At 47.6% G+C, this 26,578-nt stretch overlaps 1 protein-coding gene across 1 annotated transcript; it reads right to left on the bottom strand.

Annotated features, from left to right (window-relative positions):
• Positions 1-2,124: 2,124 nt before the first annotated feature.
• On the bottom strand, positions 2,125-13,692 carry LOC311322907 (SEC14-like protein 5; the record flags this gene model as incomplete). The annotated part of the gene is made up of 16 exons (XM_084455025.1): positions 2,125-2,230; positions 2,381-2,580; positions 2,890-3,717; positions 3,793-3,933; positions 4,391-4,531; positions 5,269-5,352; positions 6,134-6,221; positions 6,870-6,940; positions 7,065-7,235; positions 7,418-7,525; positions 7,996-8,108; positions 8,455-8,662; positions 8,884-9,012; positions 9,785-9,916; positions 10,275-10,424; positions 13,630-13,692. 16 exons carry the CDS (start codon positions 13,690-13,692, stop codon positions 2,125-2,127), a joined length of 2,733 nt encoding a protein of 910 aa, XP_084311151.1.
• Positions 13,693-26,578: the final 12,886 nt, after the last annotated feature.

Below are 26,578 nucleotides of genomic sequence, written 5' to 3'. Positions count from 1 at the left end.
GTGAAAAATCATTCAAAAACATGTTAAACTCTCGATTTCAAAGACAAGAAGCTCACCGAGGGGGTAATTGGTGTCCGTTGGTGTTCTGACATCAAATTCGCCGCAAAGTATGAATCCTGTAGGGTTTTATTGATCATTTTATGAAATCCATTGTATTGACGCGACCGATGTAGATGTGTAGATCAATCCGCAGAGGGGATTCAGGAAGCGGAACTACTTATGGTAGAAGCAGAACAGAAGTAGAACAATAACAACTGTGATGTCGCCCTGTATCCACCCATGGGGCGGCTGTATAGCTCAGGAGGTAGAGCGGGTCGTCCAATGATCGTAGGGTCGGCGGTGCGAATTCCGGCTCTTCCTGACGACATGTCGAAGTGTCCTTGGGAAAAGACACAGAATCCCAAATTGCTCCCAGTGAGCAGGCTAGCAGCTTGCATGGCAGCTGCCGTCATTGGTGTGAATGTGTGTGTGAATGGGTGAATGAGAGGCCTCCATTGTAAAGCACTATATAAGTGCAGTCCATTTACCATACTGTACAGTGCCTCTGGGTAAAATTTTAGTTGGAAACATCAAACACCAGCATGTGCATTAATCCTGACAGTTGAATGATGCCCTTTACAGTTTAATAGTTTTGAATCTGTTTTCTGCTAAATAGGCTTGAGACTATGATGTAATACATGTATTCTTCTACAGTACATAATGATTTGTTGTGTGTGTGAGAGTGAGTGAGTGAGTGAGTGAGTGAGTGAGTGAGTGAGTGAGTGAGTGAGTGAGTGAGTGAGTGAGTGAGTGAGTGAGTGAGTGTGTGTGTGTGTGTGTGTGTGTGTGTGTGTGTGTGTGTGTGTGTGAGAGACTCCTTGGGAAAACAAAACCACAGAAAGGGATCAGACTGGGTAAATAATTTATTAACAGTTTTGTCAGAACAGTTAGATATATTTAAAGCAATACATAGCGTTTTCTCCGGTTTTCTCGGAACTGCGCCCCCCACAGGCTCTGCGAGTAAGTGCACTTTGGTACTGTCTTAACATTATCAGATTGTCTTTTTCTTTTTCTGGCTTCCTCCGTGATGTTTCGCTTCGGTTTTCTCACCTCCGCCATGATATCATTGAGCTAAAAAACATATGATAGACGCCGACATAGTTAGCTACTACTGTGTTGTTTAAGCACAACGTTGCGCATGCGCACTTCGACTGAATGCTGCGTCCCGGGGGCACGAGTTCTAAAAGGTAATAAATGTCAATGTATTATCTTTCTGAGTAGACCGTTTGGACGATTCAGCTTACTTTTAGTAAATCTAATTGGAGAATTAGCACCAGACATGTTTGTAAAGGTCCAAATATCGCGATGTATTGCTTTAAATATCTATATAAAAAAAGAGGGGGGGGTGAATGAACATGTCAGACACCAATTAGTCGCACGATGCCAGACTTCCTTGATCTCCGCCTCTGAAAGTCTGGAGACGTCTCCATTTAAAACCGTCGCTAGAACAACGCCGAAAACCGCCGCTACCAATCAGAGCCACTGTCTACGTCTCCAATAGGGTGAAAGACCCAACTTACCGGAAATTAGGTACTCCAAACAAACTGGAGTGGAGAATCAAAAGAAAAGAAAACATTCACCGCCCCATTAAGAAGGACCACCCTAAAGACGTTGGATTGGTTCTGCAATGCAGGTTGTTTTTCAGTCTCTCAAATTGTTTCCACCCACTTTTAGCGACGAAACCTGGAGGAATGTCTTCAGTCTCTAGTTGAGCGTCAGCGTTTAGTGACTTGTGAGTCTAGACTTCAACTGAACAGTTGAAAGGATTTTATGAAAGGTCATAGTGCAGCTGTTTTATTTCATCATCATCCTCATCTTCACCATCAGGGTAAGATTCATGTAGAATCTATGATGGACAGCTGACAGACTAGCTACTATAGTAGCTGTAGTTAAGGTTAAGCTAAGGTTAAGGTCTACATTGCTGGGTGAATTGCTAGTGAATAGTTAGTGATCGAGCCCTTGTTCAGTGTTTGTGTGTCTATATCTGTCTGTCTGTCTACAGTATCTGTCTGTCTCTCTGTGTGTGTGTGTGTGTGTGTGTGTGTGTGTGTGTGTGTGTGTGTGTGTGTGTGTGTGTGAGTGTGTTTATCTGGAGGCGAGGGAGCTGCCCTGTGATTGGCTGGAGGAGGTGGTGGTGGAGCTCAGTTGGGAGAATCCGCTCTGACACGACTCCAGACTGGTCATAGAACCCCTGTAACACACACACGTAAATATACTGATCACATCAATCCCTGTCATCGTTATTGCATAGTTACACTCACTCTCTCTCTCTCTCTCTCTCTCTCTCTCTCTCTCTCTCTCTCACACACACACACACACACACACACACTGCTGTGCTAACCTGAAGTCCTCGGAGCCCAGCACGTCAGTGAAGTACATGATCTGACAGCTGTGTGACGACAGCGCCCCCCGCTGGCAGGCCGGAGCATCGCCCCCTCGCTGCTGCAATGACGACTCCGGGCCACTGGGGGAGCTGTGAGTCTGGCTGCTCACCTGCCACTGCAGGATGTAGACTCCTGGCCAACGGGTGATGTGGGAGCCCTGGGGTGTGTGTGTGTGTGGGGGGGGGGTGACAGGGGTATTAAAAGAGGAGGTGAAAAGGGGGTACTGTAGCATGAAAACCAAAGGATGACATAGTTACATATATATGCCTACAATAATCTACAAGTGGTTTGAGGTGTTTCAGTCAAACAATTGGCAAAGTTATTGATTTATTCCCTGATCATGATTGTACTTTTACCTCGGTCCCTAAAATGCAGAATGTGAATGTCTGTTGAATATCCAATATGAAACCAACTTTGCTGCGGTTAGCAGGACAAGGAGGAAGAGAATAAACGGTGGTTTGCGCACCTGTACGCTCTCTCCCTCGGCGCAGCCCAGCGGAGGCTCCGCCAGGCGGTAGTCTGAGCCCAGCACCCAGCTCCTGCCGATCAGCTGCACGTTGTCACCTCCGGGGGGCGCCGCCGGGTCCTGGAGCTGGGGGGACTGGGGTTGCGTTTTAGGGGGCTGTGACTGGGGCTGGGTCAGGGCGGACTTGGGCTGGGTCTGGGCGGACTGGGGCTGGGTCTGGGTTTTGGGGAGCTGGGTTTGGGAGGGGTGGGGCTGGGGCTGGGGCTGGGTTTTGGGGAGCTGGGTTTGGGAGGGGTGGGGCTGGGTCTGGGTTTTGGGGAGCTGGGTTTGGGAGGGGTGGGGCCGGGGGAGGGTCTGGGTTTTGGGGAGCTGGGTTTGGGAGGGGTGGGGCCGGGGGAGGGTCTGGGTTTTGGGGAGCTGGGTTTGGGAGGGGTGGGGCTGGGTCTGGGTTTTGGGGAGCTGGGTTTGGGAGGGGTGGGGCTGGGTCTGGGCGGACTGGGGCAGGGGCTGGGTTTTGGGGAGCTGGGTTTGGGAGGGGTGGGGCCGGGGGAGGGTCTGGGTTTTGGGGAGCTGGGTTTGGGAGGGGTGGGGCCGGGGGAGGGTCTGGGTTTTGGGGAGCTGGGTTTGGGAGGGGTGGGGCCGGGGGAGGGTCTGGGTTTGGGAGGGGTGGGGCCGGGGGAGGGTCTCGGTTTGGGAGGGGAGGGGCCGGGGGAGGGTCTGGGTGGACGGCGAGGGTCTGGAGTGGTAGATACTGAAGACCAGATCTCCTCGCAGGACATCAAAGTCCCATGTGATAACACTCGATTCCTCTGAGATCTCCAGCATGATCTGGAGAACGGAGGAGAGGTGTTATACAGTGTGTGTGTGTGTGTGTGTGTGCGCGTGCGTGTGTGTGTGTGTTACCTCGTGCGGAGCTCCCCTGCAGAGGTACCCTGTCTGGTAGAGTGTGTCTGTCCAGAGGCGGAGACTGTCTGGAACTTCCTGCTGCTGCCCCGGAGACTGGTACAGGGACCTGGGAACCAGACCTCCCTCTGGGACCTGGCACTGATGGGGTTAACACACGCACACACACACGCATGCACACACACACACACACACACACACACACAGTCACTTGCTTCTAAGTCTCGCATAGCCAGAGCTATCTCCACACTTTGTTTACTCTGTACCAGCGCTGGAGAAAGGTCTGGCTGGACATTACCATTCGAGGGATGGGGTGGGGCTGTATTTCTTTAAACCAATCACAATCATCTTAGGCGAAACGGTTGCTAGGTTGTTGTTGTGTCACGTAGTCTGGATTGAATCTGATTGGGCGGACAACATATTCCGCTGCCGCTGATTGGGCAGTAATAAACGAATGACAAGGACTATCCCCAAAACCGCCAGCCAGTGAGTCAGACTACATGCTTCTAAATGAACCGAACCACTGCTCATCTAGGTCTCTTTCAAGACTCAGCCTTCTTACTCTCAAATGTGGCCTCGCCGCAATTGGTCGACTCACCAGGCAGTCCCCGCCCAGGAAGTCGGGTATGACTTCGCTGTCGATGTAGTCGAGCAGGCCCCCGGGCCCCGCCCCCTGGTAGGAGGAGCCACTGAAAACCAGGAACTTCTGACGGGTGTTCTCGTGGATGAACGGACTGACCTGGAGCAGAGAGGGAGCGAATGGAGGAGAGATGGAGAGAGGAGATGGAGGAGAGGAGATGGAGGAGAGGAGAGGAGAGGGAGGAGAAGAGATGGAGGAGAGGAGATGGAGAGAAAGAGGGACGGGGGAGAGGAGATGGAGGAGAAGAGATGGAGGAGAGGAGATGGAGGAGAAGAGATGGAGAGAAGAGATGGCGAGAGGAATGGAAGAGAAGTCGTTTTTTAAATTTGTTCATTTGACCACATTGATCCACCACAAAATCTTGTTTGTGACTAAAATCATGGAGGAGTTAAAAGCTTGTTTCTAAGCTGGTCCTCCCAGTGGGCTGGCAGTGGACCGTATGACTCAACTGACAGCATTAAAACAACTACGACAACTGAGTGGCAGTTTACAAACAACGTACAAACAATGCAAATTATATATACAGACACCATAGAGCTATAAAACCAGAGATAGAAATGAGATCCCCATCATAGAGGCACTCAGAGGAGATGGAGAGAGGGGTGGAGGAGAGGAGAGAGGGATGGAAAGAGGGATGGAGGAGCGGAGAGAGGGATTGCAAGAAAAGCTGGACCGAAGGGAGGGTTGTGGAGAGGATAGGAGGTAGACCAGGAATGTGTGTGTGTGTGTGTACATGTGTAAGCATGTCTGTGTGTGTGTGTGTGTGTGTGTGTAGTATGTGTGTGTGCGTGTGTAAGCATGTGTGTGTGTGTGTGTGTGTGAGTGTGTGTCCTCACCAGGGTCCAGAGTACAGGGAAGACTCGTGGGGCTCTGAGGATGAGCAGGCGTCCCAGGGTCTCGGGGTAGTTGGCCTCCACCACCTCAGATTCACAGTCACATCTTTACTCGTCACATGGAAACGTGCTCCATGACCAGCTCATTACAGATAGATAGGTTACACATACACACCGGTTACACATACACACCGGTTACACATACACACCGGTTACACATACACACCGGTTACACATACACACTGGTTACACATACGCACCAGTTACACATACACACCGGTTACACATACACACCGGTTACACATACACACCGGTTACACATACACACCGGTTACACATACGCACCAGTTACACATACACACCGGTTACACATACACACCGGTTACACATACGCACCGGTTACACATACGCACCGGTTACACATACACACCGGTTACACATACACACCGGTTACACATACACACCGGTTACACATACACACCGGTTACACATACGCACCGGTTACACATACACACCGGTTACACATACACACCGGTTACACATACACACCGGTTACACATACAGACATAGGTTACACATACAGACACATTCACACATAGGTTACACATAGGTAACACATACAGACACAGGTAACACATACAGACACAGGTAACACATACAGACACAGGTAACACATACAGACACAGGTAACACATACAGACACAGGTAACACATACAGACACAGGTAACACATACAGACACAGGTAACACATACAGACACAGGTAACACATACAGACACAGGTAACACATACAGACACAGGTAACACATACAGACACAGGTAACACATACAGACACAGGTAACACATACAGACACAGGTAACACACACCTCGATGATCCTCAGCAGGGCTTTGACCCCGGGGCGCCACAGGTGACGCATGTTCAGACCCTCCAGGTCCACCAGACAGGTCCACGACCTGGAGCCCCCCCCCCCACACACACACATACACACACACAGACATAAACACACAGACATACATACACACACACACACACACACACACACACACAGCTCAGACACACACACACACACACACACAGACATACACACACACACACACACACACACACACAGGTCAGACACACACACGCACGTGCGCGCACACACACACACACACACACACACAGGTCAGACACACACACACACAGACATACATACACACACACAGGTCAGACCCACACTCACACACACACACACAGACAGACAGACATACAAACACAGGTCAGACACACACACACTCACACACACACACAGACATACACACACACACACACACACACACACACACACACACACACAGACAAACATACATACACACACACAGGTCAGACACACACACACACAGACATACACACACACACAGACATACACACACACACACACACACACAGGCATACACACACACTCACACACACACACAATCCTGCTAACAAACCAATAAACAAATGCCACCGAAAACATTAGCCTACAAGACATTAGCCAATAGCATCATTAATGAACCGCTAAACATATACATTTCACAGATTCCCAACCTCCTCTGCCCGACAACAGGCATGTGACTCACGTGATTGGTTGGCCGAATATCATGGTGTTCTCCTCACACCTCCGTTGGCCTTCCTCGTTGATGGACAACACCTGGAGCAGAGGACGTGTTACCAGGAAGTGTGTGTGTGAGTGAGTGTTTTTGTATGTGTGTGTGTGTGTCTGTCTGTGTATACCTGTGTGTGTACTTGTGTGTGTGTGTGTGTGTGTGCCTCACCAGCTGTAGCAGGTTGTCCTCTCCCAGGGCTTTGAGGAGGCCCTTGGTGTCCATGTGCCCCAGACGCAGCAGGTAGAGGGGCCGGCCCTGCCGGTCATGATGGTGCCAGCCGCCAGCGTAGTACTCCTCCAGGAACACAGGGGGCGCCCACGTCTGCAGCAGGTGGTCCACCTGGAGAGCAGAGGAGAGAGAGAGAGAGAGAGAGAGGGTGGGGGGGACGTGTTTGTGTGTCTGTACCTTTGGGTGTGTTTGTGTACATTTGTGTGTGCTTGTGTATGTGTGTGTGTATCTTTGTGTGTGTTAGTGTACCTGTGTGTGTGCGTGTGTAAGTGTGTGTGTGTGTGTGTGTGTACCTGGTGCTGTCTCCTCCAGCTGAGGCTGTGACAGAGCATGTCTCTGGTTCTCTCCAGGTGGAAGTCTCTCGCTCGCAGGAAACGAAGGATGTGCTCATCCTTAGGGATCTGAGGTGACATGGTTATAACAGGGTTGTGTCATGTTATAATAGGGTTGTGTCATGGTTGTAACAGGGTTGTGTCATGGTTATAACAGAGTCGTGTCATGGCTATAACAGGTTTGTGTCATGTTATAACAGGGTCGTGTCATGGTTATAACATGGTTGTGTCATGGTTATAACAGAGTCGTGTGATGGCTATAACAGGGTCGTGTCATGGTTATAACAGGGTTGTGTCATGGTTATAACAGGGTTGTGTCATGGTTATAACAGAGTCGTGTCATGGCTATAACAGGTTTGTGTCATGTTATAACAGGGTTGTGTCATGGTTATAACAGGGTTGTGTCATGGTTATAACAGGGTCGTGTCATGGTTATAACAGGCTTGTGTCATGGTTATAACAGGGTTGTGTCATGGTTATAACAGGGTCGTGTCATGGTTATAACAGAGTTGTGTCATGGTTATAACAGGGTTGCGTACCTTGCCTTTGTGGGTCTCCTGTAGCCAGCAGCGCAGCTGGATCAGACAGCTCTCCTGCAGTGGCGTCAACTGACCCAGGTAACGTTCAATATACTCTGCATCCAACTTATCACCTGCACGCACACACACACACACACACACACACACACACACACACAGGTCAGACACACATACACACACAGACACACACACAGAGGTCGGACACACACACACACACAGAGGTCAGACGCACACACACACACACACACACACACACACACACACACAGGTCAGACATATACACACACAGAGGTCAGACACTCACACACACACACACACACACACACACAGATCAGATACACACACAGAGGTCAGACACACAAACACACACACACACACACACACACACGCATGCATACTGTACACACGACAGACAACATCTTTCGAGAACATTCAGACCTCTCCTTCCCCTCCCCTCACCATCAGGCGTGATTGGTTCAGCTATGGGATCCCTGTCACGGAGGGATTCTGATTGGCCACCAGCTGCTCCCTGGGGGATAGGCCAGGGAGTGGTCGGGGCAGAGCATGACCCCTGATTGGTCGTATCCTTGGGGGCGGACCAGCGAGGGAGGGAGGTCACACCCTCTGACACCAGCTCTCTCAGGTAGAACTCAATCACCTCCTTCCCCTGAATATCAATAAACGACAAATCAATGATCAACAACCAATAATCAATTACTTAGACTGGCAGCATATCGACTAGTCAATCACAACTTTATCTCAATCCATCTCCAGCAATTTATTTCTCTCCCTCTCTCTCCCTCCCTCTCTCCCCTTCTCTCTCCCTCTCTCTCCCCCCCCCCCCCCCCCCCTCTCCCCCTCCCCCCCTCCCCCACTCCCCCACCGTACTGTCTTGATGCTGGCGGTGTACTCCCTCATAGCGATCTTTTCCACCATGCTCTCGAAGCCGAAGAAGGACTTGATGTCCAAGGAGGCCGTCTGCTCGAAGCACGTCCACTCCTCGTTTTCTGGGTGGACCTGTAGAGATGACCAGGGAGGTCAGCAACACACACACAGATAACTCGCACACATATGTGACCACCACTAGAGGTTTGGTCCTGATGTAAGGTAAGGTCATTTTTCCTTTAAAAATATATATTTTTTTAATATATATATATATATATATTTTTTTTTAAGATTATGAACGTGTAAATTGTAAGCTTTCAAATGATGTGCCATACATTGAAATTTGCAAATATTTGAAGATGATATGTTTCTTTGAATTTTGATACACTTGAAATCACTAAGCAGAGAAAAAGGGCTTCAAAGACTCAAATATGACTATTTAGTGATCCTTAAACTGTTGTTTGTTATATTGAGTGGGTTCTTCACAACTTCAATTTTCGTAATATGAAAAGTATTTACGTAGTAGAAAAAGTATTTACCCCTTATCCTACCCCTTAAACACTAAACCCCCTAACTTAAACATAACCTTTGCCCCCTAAACCTAACCCTAACCATAACTGTAACCCAAGCCCTAAACCCTAACCTTTGACCCTAAAATTCACCCGATCCTGGGAATCTTTTTCTTGTTTCACTATCCTTGTGAGAACATTTTGGCCCCACAAGTATAGTTACACATGGTGCACACACACACACGCACACACACAAACACACAGGGGCACACACACACACACACACGCACACGCACACGCACACGCACACGCACACGCACACACAAACACACGTGCGCGCGCGCGCACACACACACACACACACACACACACACACACACAGTCCTGGGACTTACACTATAGCAGCATGTTTCGATGACAGCGATTCTATTGCTGAAAGTGTCATTATGAGCTTCGATGAGCAGAGTTCTCTCTCTCCAGTTCACCATGTTCCTCTGACTGAAATACGCACACTCCACCCCCACTATCTACACACACACACACACACACACACACAAACAGGTCAAACACACACAACAGACCTGTTACAGTATATACGCACACTCCACCCCCACTATCTACACACACACACACACACACACACACACACACACACACACACACACACAAACAGGTCAAACACACACAACAGACCAGTTATATTTCCACACACACAAACTGGTCAGACACACACAACAGACCTGTTATACACACACACACATACACACACACACACACACACAGGTCAGACACAGACCTGCAATACATATATACACACACACACACACACACACACACACACACACACACTCAGATATATAATGCAATGTGTGTTTTGTGTATGACCTTCTTCAGGAGGCGGGGCGTGTCCACCCTGACCTTGCACCTTCGCTCCACCACTCGCACGGCCCCGCCCTCGCTGGTGACATCACTGAGAACCTCGCTGCCCAGGAAGATGGGGATCATGGGACATGTAGGAAAACGCCTCTCATACGCCTGGAGAGGGGAGGCGGAGTCAGAGAGAGAGAGAGAGAGAGAGAGAGAGAGAGAGAGAGAGAGAAAGTTGGACTGTTATATAATTGTCTTGACCTGCATCTCTGTTCCATCTCTCTCTTTCAAACATCTTAAGGGACGTGTGTGTGTGTGTGTGTGTCTGTGTCTGAGAGTGTGTGTGTGTGTGTGTGACTGTGTGTGTGTGTGTGTGTGTGTGTGTGTGTGTGTGTGTGTGTGTGTGTGTGTGTGTGTGTGTGCACCCAGAGGACCTGTCATCATTTGCATCCCCTGACCACCCTTCCTCCCGAAGCTACATTCTCTATGGTTACTGTGCCCTTGGCAATGTCAGGGGTAACTCCGGGGGGAGGGGGAGGGGGAGGAGGAGGGGGAGGGGGAGGGGGCATACTGAGCGTGTGCAGTAAGGAGGGAACACAACTAACTACCCTCTTAACCACAACACACTTTACAACGAGACGAGGGGCATATAACTAGGGCTGGGTATCGATTCGAAATTCAAGAATCTATTCGATTCCGATTCAGAAGGTTCATAATCGATAATCACGATTCGATTCAATATCGATTCGGTTAGTGTTACTAAAACCTGTATTTATTTATTTTTTGCTGTAACCTTCATGGGTATCGATACTGATTTCCAAAAATGAATGAATGAATAATTCATTGAATGAATTAATAAACTTTTCATTCCTTAATTTATTCATTCATTCATTAAATAAAAGATCGATTTTGGGATTCATGAATCGATTCTGAATCATTTGATTCAGAATCTTTTTTTTTTTTTTTTTTAACCCAGCCCTACATATAACCCCCCCCCCCCACACACACACACACACACACTAACAAACTGACACACACACAGGCGCACGCACACACACACACACACAAACTTGAAAGCTGCCTCTCCATGTTAGCCTGGCTTCACCCAATTTGCAAAAATGTGAATCGTCTGGAGCTGCTAAGTTTATTTAGGATTTCCAAGGGGTGTTATCAACGACCAAAATGCCTCTCTGGACGCAATTGGATAGACCTATAACCAATCAGGGCAACGTAACGTGGATTAGTCATTGTATCATCTTATCAAATGGGTACAGTTGTCGTATCAGACCCGCCCCATATTAGATAAAGGGTTGTGATTGGCCAGGCAAATGTAAAATAATCTTAAAATCCATTCTGAAACTAACAGTGCAGTGATTTAATTCTAGTGTGATGTGTGCCCTCTGTCTAGTCTTGGTGAGGACTCGAGCTGCAGCGATCTGCACACACACACACACACACACACACACTCACATTCCTGACCCTGTAGGTGTGTGGAGGCTTTGACACTGCATTCAGAGTCTGAGAGATGCCATAACACACACACACAGTCACACACACACATAACCGAGTGAAACCTCGTGAGTCCCAAGTAGATAGCGGGTTGTTGGTTAAAATCTCTCCCCCAGTATAAATACCAACAACCCACAATGCTCAGTGGCCTTGTGGTGAGAGTCCGCCCTGAGATCGGGAGGTTGGTGGTTCGATCCCCGGCCGAGTCATACCACAGACTATAAAAAATGGTACCCAATGCCTCCCTGCTTGGCACTCAGCATCAACGGTTGGAATGGGGGTATGTCCCTGCGACATACTAGCGTCATATTCTTGGCGTGTACTTGTACATCAAGCTGCCTCACGCTACTGTAAGTAAACAGGAGAAACACACACAGCAGGACTAGTTTTGCTGCTAGTCTGTTTTTTTATTTACTGTTAACCTTTATTTAACCAGGGAAGCCCTGTTGAGAATCCGACTCATTTTGGAAGGAGCCCTGTCCAAGACAGCCACAATACATTTTAAACAACATATAACATCAAACAACAGTAATACAATTTCAAATCTCAAACCAGTATAAAACAATGTTAAAACACATACTGTAATACACAACATAGCTATTTATAATCATAAGCCTAAAACATAAAAAGACGGGAGAAGATGGAAGCCAGCCAAGGAAACAACTACTTTACAGGCTCTAAACGCTTCATTACATGTTTGAAAGCCCTAATCGGGATCAACTCATCAAACAAATGAGTCTCTTTGCAAGTGTTTCCAAGCTGCAGGGCTGGAGAAGATGAAGGCCTGTTTTTCTAGTTTGGTGCGAGCCTTAGCGGTGGACAGCAGGAGAGTGTCGTTTGAGTGCAAACAATAATTACTGGTCTTGAGAGAAATATACCCACATAGGAAGGAGGGATATGACTTGTAAATACAGATATTCCACTGAGCCAGTCTGCGCAAGGCCGAATGAAAGCCACTGAACTCATATCGGGTGCAATGGTGAGGGAGAGTTTTGCAGCCAGTGACCAACCTCAGGGGACTGTGATACGCAGTACCCAGCTGATGTAAGCATTGAGCAAAGGCAGGCATGTGTACCAGATCAACAGAATCAAGGGATGGAACGTAACCTCAACCAACTTTTTTCATACAGTAGTTGCATATAAAAAGTAGGAATTGTTTCTAAAATACTGTAAAACCTATCTAGAGCTTCAGTGTCTTGACTTAACTTTTAACGTGAAGTTTAAAAGTGAAACAATCATCAGTTAACGTACTGTACACTAGTTTAGTCTGATTGCCCTGCGAGGTCAAGGTGTTATGAAGAAAAGCTGCTATCTTCCTGGCATTGGAAAACAACATCACGTGTGTTCACTGGGTTAATATTAATCCCTTTGGGATTATTATTCCCCTTGGAGATTAATAAAGTACATACAGTATCTACAGTAATTAAACCTGTCACTGATCCCACCACTCTCTCTCTCTCTCTCTCTCTCTCTGAAACTGGATAAACACACAAGCCTGTGTGTGTTACCTCATCCGTCCAATGACTGTCTGATGTCCATCTTTTATTTCAGATAACTCTGAAAGTATAAGTACACAATTGTTGCCACACACACATACACACACACACACACACAGACACACACAGACACAGACATACACACACACACACACACACACACACACACACACACACACACACACACACAGGGTCTCTCCTTGTCCAGTCATGTGTAGGTGGGCCAAAGCACATATTTGTCATTTCATAGAGTAGCCTACAGAATACCAGGCAAAAGCAAGACACACACACACACACACACACACACTCACACACGCGCGCACTGGTAGATTGCGCACAATGGTGCACAATAATGAAACCGGACTCACCGCCATCACCATCTCGAAGGGGTACTTGTAGACCCTGACTGGTGACTGGTACTTCTGGACCATCCTCCTCCCTCTAAACAACAACAACAACAAACAATCTTCAATAAAGTACACTACTTCTACTTATAAGAAAAGATGAATACAACTGTATTGCAATTGTAGTAGGCTATTATTAGGCGTACTATACTAGGCCACTACAGCATCTCCAGTTAGCGTTTCCACGTCTCAGCTCAGCTGTGGACGTGACGCCAATGCCTCCTCATCCTCATTCATAATCGATGGATATTCCATGACTTGGGGAAGGTGGGCGACAGACAGCGCGACATTGGCCCAGACGGCGAGCACGGACAGGCTCAGGAAGAGCTTCGATCCCCGCAAGCCAATCGTCTCCTGAATGACTAACCTAACATGAATCAGACCGGTTCACGACTGGGCTATTCATTGTACCACCACGCCATTCACCAAACAGCTGCTGACTTCAGTGAAAGGTCTGGACCGTCTAGCTGAAACGTTAACAGCTATTCGCTTATGAATGAGTCTACTACCACTTCAAAGCGTACACATTCGGTTGCGGTGACTTCATTGGACTACTCAAACTTTATTTATAAAGCACATTTAAAAACAATCGTGGTTGACCAAAGTGCTGTAGAGTAGGCTATGCACTAAACAACAAAATACAACATTAAACAGCAAATAAGACAATAAAGGAAAGAAAAAAGAGAAAAACACATTTTAATAATTATCGGGGTGCTCGTCGACATGAAAACAACGGAGAAAAGGTAGAGAAGAGAAAGACATCCAAAGTCTGGGCAGTTCAGGGCAGGCGTGTGTGCGCAGCAACAGGTTACAGCCAAGATCAAGAACACGACTGATTCTCGTCAATAGCCTAGTATGTGTTTCGAATATCCTTATATTATGCTATATATGCAGACAGAAATGTCTTACCAAAGCGGTAACGGCCACATTGAAGAAAGTCTGTCTACGGCGACCTGTGTGCGTGCGCACGCGTGTGGACTCCGCAGGACTTCAGCGCGACTCAGAGATCCTCCAACCGGAAAAGCGCGTGCCTGGTTCAGAGCCCAGGGTGCAGAACGCTCCATCCTTCTCGAGGAGCATTCCAACTCGCCCAACCGGCCTGATGTGACGTCAGAACCGACCAAGGGGACCGTTGCGCCTGTTCGCGGTACCCTCCCGTCAGTCACAGTCAGGGTTTCCGTGGTGCAGCATTACGGAAGTGAAACGATGCTAATTAATAACAGTGAAAGACGGGCGAAGACAAGAGAGTCTTTGATAGTCACATTTACAATTAAAATAAGTATTTAATCACTTGAATTAAAGGGGGAATAAAGTGGTTGAACATGACACATGCCAGTTATCTTTAGGTGACAGAACGGAATATGCTCATCAATTTTGTTATTCAGTCATTTTTAAGTAGGCTACTATAATACTGCTTTTAATATGCTCAAATTTCCCCCTCTGCGAGTTCACCTCGTTTTGTGGGCGTGTCAAGAGAACTTCCAGTCAATATGATTGACAGTTTGGTAACCATGGCTACTGACTATGAATGGGTCCTTAGCCACTTTCCAGACCCCCCTGGCGACTTATTTCATGAAAAGTGATCCAAAGCGATCCAAAACCAATCGTATTGTCAGAAACGGCTAGTTTACCTAGATACTGGTGAAGTTAGGTTAAGTTTTAATTAAGCCCTGTAGGCTATATTATTTTTCTGTTATTCTTTAGGTTTACAGACCTACGTTGTTTAAAAGAAAAAAGCTACAGTAATGTTATACAGCAACAAAAAAATAAGTTTGTAAATAAGTAAATAGTACAAATACCATGCAAACCCCAGAAAATCAGATTTTGACTGGAGCACCTCTTTAAAGGTGCTCAGTTCGATTTCTCTTTTCTTTTTTCGGCCACTAGATGGGGCAGTGGCGCAGCGTATCAGATATTCTTCGCTAGTCAGTTGAAATAATTCAACAGTACATTTTGAGAATCATGTCGGGACAACGTAAGTAACTTTACAGTAGCCTACTTCAGGCATGTAAGATATACATCTAGACTATCATTTACAGCGTGACTTAGTCTTTGTAGTAATAAGCTAATTATTCTAATTCAAAGCTAATTCCTAGCTTACTCTTGACACCTAACGTTATGGCAAAATTTGCTAGATATGTTGCCAACGCTCTCTAACGTTAGTTAAATTCTTACTGTAATGTACTGTATAGCCTATTCACCATCACATATTCGGATAATGTGGGGGTAAATGTTATGAAATTTGCAACTCCAGGTTTGTCAATAGGCTATGCTAGCAGGCGATCTATAATGAGACCATGGAGCGTTACGTCAATTTTACAGTAGCGATTGTTTTTCTGTGTTTCTTTTATAATATGAAACAGTCATGCCTATACTGTAGTTTCCTGTTATTGATAAATTCCTAACTCCTTTGAATCACCACGGTTTCACAGTCAGATTATGAGGCGAGCAATGTTTCACTTCACCAGCCTCCCGGAGAAGGAATGTACCGGTCAGATTTCGAGGAGTGTGAATGTCAAGTGATATACCTAAGTCATCTACACTAGGCATGCAAGATGTAGCCTATATCTAGGCTATTATATGGTTCTGAGTATGGGCACCGTTACTAAGGCTATATGTCTTTTATTCTCCTCTAAAGCAAATTCCTCGTATCCTTCTCTGACCAAGGTGGGACACTTTGAAAAAGCTGAGTAGGCCTAGTAACGTTACAATAGCCAATATATTGTAGGCCTAAGTGTTTCTTGTATAATAATATGAAAGTCATGCCTATATTGTAGTTAATAATAATAATAATAATAATAATAATAATAATAAATTGGATTTATATAGCGCTTCTCATTTGCCAAGACAGATCTCAAAGTGCTTTACAGATAAAAAAAAAACAAAAAAAAAACAAATGCCACAAATAAAAGCTATTAAGGTGACTAATCTAGGCTAAAAGAAAATGGATGACGAGATAAAATAACATAATAGAAAAAAAGAAATTAAAATTAAAAGGGGACTAAAACAAAGATGGGCCGCTAAAAAAAGGCTCAAGGGAAGGCCTGCCGGAAGAAAAGGGTTTTAAGGCCCGTTTTAAAAACCTGTAGTTTCCTGTAGTTTCCACTAGCCTGAGTGGGAGCAAACGTTTGGTAGCTAGTTACATCTAGCTTGCAGGAACTGTATCCATGCATGTTAGTGTATGCCCACACCATGTTAATCGGTATAATACAGAAATACATGGTAGCTAACATTTTAGGGGGACTAGGGCTGGCTAATGTTGCTTACGAGCCTGAATTTAGCTACTTACGCGTCAAGGAGAAGAAAGGCGAGCTCTGATTCGCTTTTGATGCCCAAAGTAGCTCCAACCTCTCTCCAGATAGTAAAAGCCAGCCCAATATTGATTTGTGTACGTGATCTTCTTTTGTCTGACTTTTTTTAGCCAAAGACCGTGGTATCTTTGTTCCCGGACTGTAACTTCTCTCAGCCATGTTCAGCTAATGTTAGCTACAGTATATAGGCCTATTCCCAACATCCATGTCTCAAACATCAATCAAGATGACGCTGCCCCCCTCTTATATATGGTGCCATTCAGGGGGTGGGGCTCAGCGCCGGGCCGGCTTCGCTCATAATAAAAAGAAATTCTGCATTTGCTCCACAGGTACTACACCATTGGCTATATTTTCTGTACAGATAGTCATGACTTCCCTGGACCTATTTATTGCATATATTGGATCTTTCTTCTTTTTTTTTACCGAAAGTGCAGTAAATCGAACAGAGCACCTTTAATCAGAAATTAATTACTCTCAATTTCTGCAATTAAAATAAATCTTTATTTAATCACTTGAATTCATCAGAAATTAATTACTCTCAAGTCACATTTCACACACACGTCTCCAAAAAGAAACCCAACGTGCTTTCCTCCTCCACCTCTCACCCTCCTCGCACAGGTGTCTCACCACGAGGTGTGTTCTGGAAATTCTACTCCGGAAGTTCCCTTTGGATCAGTAGAGTTTCCTCTGGGAGCTTGAACCATCTCCCAGGACTAGGCTTCCATCTGGTGGGAGAACACACACACACGCACACGCACACACACACAGTTATTGATCACATTGATATTGGGGTCAGAATCATCAGAAGTTATTAGTACTGAACACATCCTCTCCCATGTCTAGCATTACTCACCATGCGTCAGGCCGTGCAGGAAGTGGGGGAGCACCGGGCTGGACTGGGGCGGGGGCGGAGGGGGGGGTGGGCTGAGCAGACCCAAGCCCCGCCCCCTCTGCTGGGGCAAGAGGTCGGAGGTCACCGCCGCCAGGAGCTTCTTTTCAATGAGCCTGTCCCTGGCCAGGGCCTGCTCCACCAGGACACACAGAGAGGGGCGTGGCTCTGCCGCCGCCACCTCGACCCACACTGCTCCGGGCGGGGTGTCCACGAACACGGGGGAGGCGCCCTCGTTAAGGGAGGCATCCAGACCCAGGGGACCCGCTGCCGGGCCAACACCAGAGCCCAGGAGAGGGGCTCCGTTTGGGGCAAGAGGTCCTGGGAAAGCCTGGGGATCCACAGGCCTGGTGGAGGTGTCTGGAGGAGTTGGGGCTCCAACAAGGGAGGACCGTCTTCCCTCTGTCTTCACCTTCCTCTTCACACTGAGAGGAGAAAACAAACACCTCTCACATCACTACTACCTGGACATGATGCTCTTTGGGTCCAGTTCTGAGAGGCGTGAGAGAGAGAGAGAGAGAGAGAGAGAGAGAGAGAGAGAGAGAGAGAGAGAGAGAGAGAGATGATTCTACTCACGTGTTAGAACCCTCATTGAGGACCCTCCTGCTCTCCTTCAACAGCACCCTGACAACAACAAGACCATCAGTACTAGACCAGAGAGTGTGTGTGTGTGTGTGTGTGTGTGTGTGTGTATGTGCGCGCGCACACATACCTGGGCTGCATCCATCCTTTGGGCCAGAGCGGTTTCACCTGGTCGTTGAGGAAGGTCTTGAGGTGTTCCTCCATCCTCTGGTTCTGGATCTGATTCTGGTCTCTTTCTCTGTCCAGCTGGTAGCTTTCGATCTTGCCCCGCACCACCCAGTACAGGCACTCCCTGGACACACACATTTCAATTCTTTATTTAGGTCTGCATTTTCAAAATACAGGGGTCTTACCTTGGATTTATACAACGGTATAGATCCGGTCCATTGTCTCTATTGGTCAGTTTGCATTCCAGCCGTGGCGATAACCACGATATCCCCACGCTAAAATGGAATGTTCGCACATCTTTTAATATCAATCCATCTCTTATTAGTAGCCGTGGCAGCGTCCAGATCAATGTTTACAATGATCTGCTGTAGCATTGTCGTTGCCTGGCAACGTTCCCTTTTTCAGCGGAAGTATCCGCAAATTAATAGTTCCATTAAAAATACATTTTAAAGTTCGTATTGTCTTTCTTTTTGAAATATTGACAGATAAATGGGGCAACCGTTGTATAAAAGCATCATGGAACTCGAAGCCGTGGGATGTCACGGATATCGCCACGGCTAGCGGGGTGTAACGGCACACCGCTGCGCGTCGTGCCTGACCACTCCCGCTAGCCGTGGCGATATCCATGACATCCCACTGCTTCTCATTCCATAATGCTTTAATAAGTAAGCTTCTAGGATGTACACAATACTCTTACATGCACATACATTGGTGGTATAATATACATTAATGATGTACAGTAAGTAGAGCTGTGTGTGCGTGTGTTTGTGTGTGATATGCAGGCGTGTGTGTGTGATATGCAGGCGTGTGTGTGTGATATGCAGGCGTGAGTGTGTGTGATATGCAGGCGTGTGTGTGTGTGATATGCAGGTGTATGCCTGTGTGTTATGCAGAGGTGTGTGTGATAAGCAGGTGTGTGATATGCAGGTGTGTGTGTGTGATATGCAGGTGTGTGTGTGTGTGTGTGTTCTGACCTGATCTCGTCGTTCCATCTGAAGGTCTTCCGAGGACCCCACACTCGTTTCCCGCTCTTCCTCTCTTCCTCTTCCCCCTCTTCCTCCGTTCCACCACCGTTCTGCTCCCTCTCCTTCTCCTCCTCCCTCTGTTCCCTCTCTCTCTCCTCCTCCGCCACCCTGGACGGACGGACAGATGGATGGAGAGATGTTTAGACTTAAGGGACTCTTTCCTTGCGAGTTGAAAACACTTATGTTGTTGTGTATTACAGCAGTAATGGTTGCCACTGGCGACCTACTTGGCAACCCTGGCCTGGGCATGGGCCTGGCAGTCGTCGTGGTAACGGGAGATCTGCTCGGGCATGGCCCTGGTGATGGCCTCGCTCAGCTTCTGCAAGGGCTCCTCCTGGATGCGCACACACACAGTTACTACATCTCACTCACACAAACACACAGTTACAGCACCTCACACACACACACACACACACACACACACACCTGCGCGTGCAGCAGCTTCTTGGCGCGTTTGAGGAGTGTGTCTCTGCTGCAGGGCAGGATGGACGCCAGGTGTGTGTAGACCTTGGAACGCACCTGCACCCCCAGATCACGGCTCTGCAGCTCCACACTACGCACACACACACACACACACACACACACACACACACACACACACACACACACACACACACACACACACACACACACACACACACACACACACACACACACACACACACACACACACACACATATACTTTAACTATTAATTAGAAAATTACATACAGGGACACAAATACTAAAAGGTGCAGTCAGTCAGTACAATCTCAACTCATGGACCAGCAGCATAACTTTCTTTTTCACACATCTTTCAAGGGTACAAGTAGCAGCGTCTCTGCCATGTATGACAGCAGAGACAGAGCCACACACACACACACACACGGTCAATCGCCTTCAGCAGCAGAAACTTGGTGAAAAAAAGAATTACATTAGTCATTTAGCAGACGCTGTTATCCAAAGCAACTTATAATAATTGCATTTAACGTAGGTAGTCAGTGCACTACTACACACCAGAACTCACAAGTGTGTCTCCTTTATTAGTCACTTGTTTAGAAAGGAGACACACTTGTGAGTAGTAGTAGTACACCGACTACCAACGTTAAATGCAATTATTATAAGTCGCTTTGGATGAGTGTCTACTAAATGACTGTAATGTAATGCATCATGGAGGTTGGTGTGCTGGTTCTTACTCCAGTAAGATGTTGTTGATCTCAGGGGTGAAGAACTTCACCTTGTGCTCCCCCACAAAGCCTTGGGCTGCCTGGGAGAAATCAGTCAACCTCCCAATTACAATCAATCAACCAATTAACATCAGTCCAACCAATCGACGGTTCTATATAGTGTCACCTCACCAGGGCGAGGTGGGCGATGCTCCTCCCCAGGGCCGGGGGGAGACCCTCAGGTAGGGGCTGGGGCACGGATGGAGGCGGGGCCTGGGGGTGGGTCTTAGCTACTGGTCCAGCTGAAGGGAGGGTGGTCTGGTACGGCTGGAAATCAGCTTCTGAGACGGTCAGAGCAGAGGTCTGAAGCTGGGCCTGGTTCTGGGCCTGGTTCTGGGAAATAGCCATACGAAGGCACTTCGTCTTTGGTAGAGTGACCGGTTCCGTCTGGCTCTGGGTCGGCAGTTTGGGGGCGTGACCCTGGACTTGTGTCGAGGGGTCGGGAGTCACTTCCTGTCTCGGAGGGTCCTCCGCTGTGGCGTCCAACAGCGAGTCCAGATCCTCCAGGAAGTCGACCGTGCCCGCCGCCTGCAGCAGCGCGTTGTCATTGGTCAAGTCGATCAGGCTGAGCAGGGGATCGGCCAATCCCAGACCTCCGCCGGCTGCGTCCGCGGGGCCCAGCGGCGTTCTGAGCAGGTCGCCGCCGATGGACAGCCCCACCCCCGGGGTGTGGCCTGACCTCTCGCCGCCCGCCGCCGCCTCCCTCCGCGTCTGCTCGTTCTCTCTCCTCAGTCGCTCTCTCTCCTTTTGCTTCCGGAACTTTCTGAGCATGTCTGTGACGCTCAGGGGTCCAGCTGGCTGCTTCTTCTTCTTCATCGTCATCATCACCTTTTCCTCCCCTCCACTGCCAGGAGTAACACCGATGGAGAACGAAAGAGGGAGCATTAAAAAAGAGGACAGTTTTTGAAAGAGTAGTAGAATATTGCGCCAGTCTCTCTTCCTCACCCCGTGTGCGACTCCTCTGAGGGCTTCTGCCCGTTCTGCTCCTCTCTCACCTCCTCTCTCCTCTTCACCTGCCCGCTCTCCTCTTCTCTCCTCTTTTTCTTCTCCCTCGGCTTCTCCTCTCCTCCTTCCTTCAGCTTTCTCTTCTGAAAGGGTAACACAAACAACAACCAAACAAACAAACAAACTAACACATCAGTAGTTTTCACGTCTAAATTGTAGTTTTAACTAATAGAAACGTCAAAAGGAAGTACATACTCAAATGGAGACGTTCTACCTACTTTTAGGGACAGTCTACCCTCCTTGGCAGACTTTGGCGCGGTCATCTCGGTGGTGAAGTCGTTGTCCGTGTCGGTGTCCGAGTTTTGGCGGAACTGAAGCGTTCCAGAGTTCACGTAGAAGCCGCCGTGCTGGGTGGTGAGGGAGGAGGGCACGAACTCGTCATACTGGACAGCGGCCACCAGGGGGAGATTTGGGGGTTTAGAATAGAATACAATAAAATAAAAAGTTTATTTGCCATTATGTAACAAGTACAGGTACATTGGAATACTTGTCATTGCTTGTCCTTATAGTATCTTATCAGCACCAATCAGTTCCTCATTCCAGTCCACATTTAAAGGTTCCCAAACTGGCAATTTACTATCTGTAGGCTAGCAGTCTATCAATATCATCCTCATCTACATCAATCATCCAATAAATAGAACACAACAGTGAGATATGGAGCATGTGGAGCAGGTGTTAGTAATCCAGGATCTGATTGGTCAAACCCACCGCCTCAGAGTTGTCAATGAAGGAGTCTTCATCGTCGTAGCCGTGGCCAATATCAACCAAATCCTGAATACGGTCTCTCTTTTTCTTACCACCATCACCCTGCAGAGGGGAAGGGGGAGGGAGGAGGAGAGAGAGAGAGAGAGAGAGAGAGAGAGGGAGAGAGAGAGAGGGAGGGAGACAGAAAGAGAGAGACAGAAGAGACAGAGAAAGAGAGAGACAGAAAGAGAGAAAGAGAGAGAGCGAGAGAGAGAGAGAGAGAGAGAGAGAGAGAGGGAGGGAGAGTTAGGCTTGAGTATCTGAATACTGCTTCTTCCTTGTAGAACCTGATCTTATATAACTGGATAGGTAATGGATATGTACATGAGCTCCCGGCTGGGCTATTTTCACTAATTGTATCAGAGATTACTTCAAGGAAGGATGCATTTAAGAGTATTCAAACAGGCTCCGGCAATCAACATGACATTATTCAAACGTTAGAATGCAGTGAGTGCTCAGTGCAAAACTAACTCACATATTTCTCCTCAAACTTCCTGGCTATGGCCTCCAGCTCCTTCTCGTCTCCATCCTCCTCTGCCAAGCAGCCTGGCAGACCTGGCTCCCTTTCTGGAACACTCTAAATACACGTTACACAATGGCAATGTCATTTTAGTTATATAGCACCATTCATACAAGTCAATGTAGCAGATAGTGCTCTACATTAAAAGAGATGGGTAAAATAAATAATTTAAACACAGTGAGAACAGATTTAAAAGAAACAAAAGTAAAATAATTGAACAATGACCTCCATATAGAATATTCTAAAACGAGATTGATATGTAGAACCATTTGCATCAGTAGCGGAACCCACGGTAAGAAATGTTCCACATAGAACCCATTCAAGTCCAGATTCTTTTTTGGAACCTAACGTTACATTTGACCCGAAAGGGAATTTTGGATCGTTTTTTAAAAAGGCGCTTCTGTTACAAATGGACGGTTCTACTTTAGTGAACCCTCTCGTTAACAGAAATATAGGCCTGTGTGATCTCAATCCCGACCTGTTTGTTGGATAGAAGCTCGGGATACCAGAACTCCGAACACCGTCGCTCGTCTGGTTCGAACAGCGGGATGTGGAAGCGGACGGTCGGTGTGGGCGCAGCGGCGCCGGTGTGGCCACTTTCCCCTCGTTCCCCTCGTTCCCCACGTTCCCCTCGTTCCCCTCGTTCCCCACGTTCCCCACTTTCCCCTCGTTCCACGGTCGGTATCGCGGGCTTGGCGATCAAAGCTGGTTTAGGTGCGGCGGGGGGGAGAGGGACGTTGCCTGAAATAGTGGTCAGCTGGACTCTCCGCGGCTCGGCCATGATGAGAGAGACACACACACAGCGGGCGGTTTGAAGGTTTGATGGTCGCTTTTCCGTGAACTGTATGTGGTAAAATGACCTACGCCTGGCCCGACCCGAGTTTATCAGTGGCTGAAGCCCAAACAGGTTGATTACGTTCAGGTGTGCTGCTTGGGTGTTCAACCATTGGGGTGCGTTTCACTCCAGACCGTCGCTCTCTCTCAACTGCCCTATTTCCTCTCCTTCATAGAGCCCAATAGCCTCGTTCTGTGGTTTCAGCACCGGATAGACTGGACAGCTCCCGTTCAAATCAGAATCAGAATTCCTTTATTGCCTTGTAGTTTTTTAACGTACTTGGAATTTTGCTTTGGTCATGGTGCATAACACGGAGACAACATTGGCCAGGGTGCAGGGACGAGACAGGACAGTGCAAAGACAGGACAGTGTAAAGAGCAAATACAAAATACGAATGCAAAATAAGATAAAAAAACAAACAAAAAAAACAGTATATAAAATGAATCGGACGATCGTTGCAGTCAGTGTAGCTCAGGAGGTAGAGCGGGTCGTCCAATGATCGTAGGGTCGGCGGTTCGAATCCTGGCAACTCCTGACATATCGAAGTCCTTGGGCAAAGACACTGAACTCCAAATCGCTCCCAATGAGCAGGCTAGCAGCTTGCACGGCTGCTGCCGCCACTGGTGTGTGTATGTGTGCGTGAATGGGTGAACGAGAGGCATTCATTGTAAAGCGCTATGGATAAAAGCTCTATACAGTAAGTTCAGTCCATTTACCATGTATATACAGTGAGTGTGCAAAGTGTCATGTGTAATGTGACTGGGTGTACAGTGTGTGTGCGACATTCAGTGGTGCAGATCTTTCAGGAGGGGTCGTGGGGGGGTCGATGGGGAGGTAGTTGATGAGGCTGGTGGCCGTGGGGAAGAAGCTGTCTCTATGGCGTGAGGTCTTGGTCCTGATGGACCGCAGCCTCCTGCTGGGAGGGGAGTGGAACGAAGAGACTGTGGCCAGGGTGGGAGGGGTCGGCCACAATCTTCCTGGCCCGCTTCAGGGCCTTGGCATCTTGCAGGTCCTGGAGTGAAGGCAGGTTGCAACCAATCACCTTCTCAGCTAATAGCCGAGATCTAATCTGATAGCCATGTGGTTATAGGTTTTCGCACATTCAAATTAGCTTCGTTTTTGGAAATAGAATGCTTTAATTAAGGAAACTGGTTTGGCTGCCATGATAGGCCTATCCTGCAGTTAGGATAACCATATAGCCCACACATACAGTAGGCCAAATATCTGTTGTCTCTGTTCCTTCACTGTAGGCTACACCGTTGGGGACTTGACTTCCACGTCTCGCCTGAGTTCCACGGCTAGCCTACAGGGCAATGAAAGGAACAGCCCCCTCCTACCACCAGGCCATGGTCAAACCCTATACCCCCTCCCAACCACTACGCTCTGCTACCTCGGGGCGACTGGTTGCCCCGTCACTCCGAGGCCCCTGCGGTCGATCGACACGGTCACGGCTCTTCTCTGTCCTGGCCCCGCAGTGGTGGAATGAACTGCCCACTGATGTCAGGACAGCAGAGTCGCTGCCCATCTTTCATCGCAGGCTCAAAACTCATCTCTTCAAGAAGTACTACAACGATCCTCCCTCTTAAGCACCTATTGTATTTTAGATTGCTATTCTTGCACTTTTCCCTCAGCCCTACATTATGCTCTTAAACACTTGTTTTAGAAAGGAGATGCACTGAGTTCTGGCAAGTAGTAGTACACTGGCTTTTAAATGCAATTAAATGCTTTTAAATGCAATTATTGTTAGTCGCTTTGGATGAAAGCATCTGCTGAATGACTAATGTATGTCTCCTCTCAGGGCCTCTTGTATGGAGAAGAGGCGTGAGGAACTGATGGCCCGCGAGCCGGTGCTCATAATTATAGTGAACCTTGGGTGTAGACGCACACTCATGAATTCAACCATTCTTGGTTAATTCTATTTCTCAAGCTGTAGGTATAGTATCTTACAATGGGCTCTATTATGTATTTTTATTTTATCTATTTTATATTTATCCAGGGGAACCCATTGAGACAAGGTGTTGCCATTGTCTGAATTCGGGTCAGGCAGGCAGTCAGGTAACGCTCTGTACCTATATATGTACCATCTGTCAGCATTTATCATTGGAATTCACTTCATCCATCACAGCTTTATGGAGGACTCATAAATATGAGTGGTATTTCACCACAGACTCACCGGCACAGAAACAAAATGTGTCCCACAAAACCATGGTTATAGCTGCCCTCTAGTGGTGGAGAGTAGGAACTCCAGGGTTCAATAGCCACTGCACTTACAGTACGTGTAGACCTACTGTGATCTATGACACAACATGTGCAATAGAATCAGAAACACTATCATGTCAATGTTTTGTCAGTCTATGAGATCATAACATGGTATATAAACTGTCTGAATATATTTTTCTTGTATGAATCCACTGTGTGTAACAGGTCTATGGACAAATATAAGACAAATAAAAAGTCTGTGAGCAGATGTTTTTATGGAGAAGTGGTAGGCTACTCAATCAATCAAAGCTTTATTTGTATAGCGCATTTCATACCCAGAGGCAACACAATGCGCTTTACAGAGAACAAGGGAGGTGGGCATACGACCCACCCCGACATATTCCAGAGGGAAGCAAAAAAACAGTATCAC

Source organism: Borostomias antarcticus (assembly GCF_949987555.1).
Source record: "Borostomias antarcticus genome assembly, chromosome: 21".
NCBI lineage: Eukaryota > Metazoa > Chordata > Actinopteri > Stomiiformes > Stomiidae > Borostomias > Borostomias antarcticus.
The sequence above is the reverse complement of the archived record's forward strand: the minus strand, read 5'-3'. Positions and strand labels throughout refer to the sequence as shown.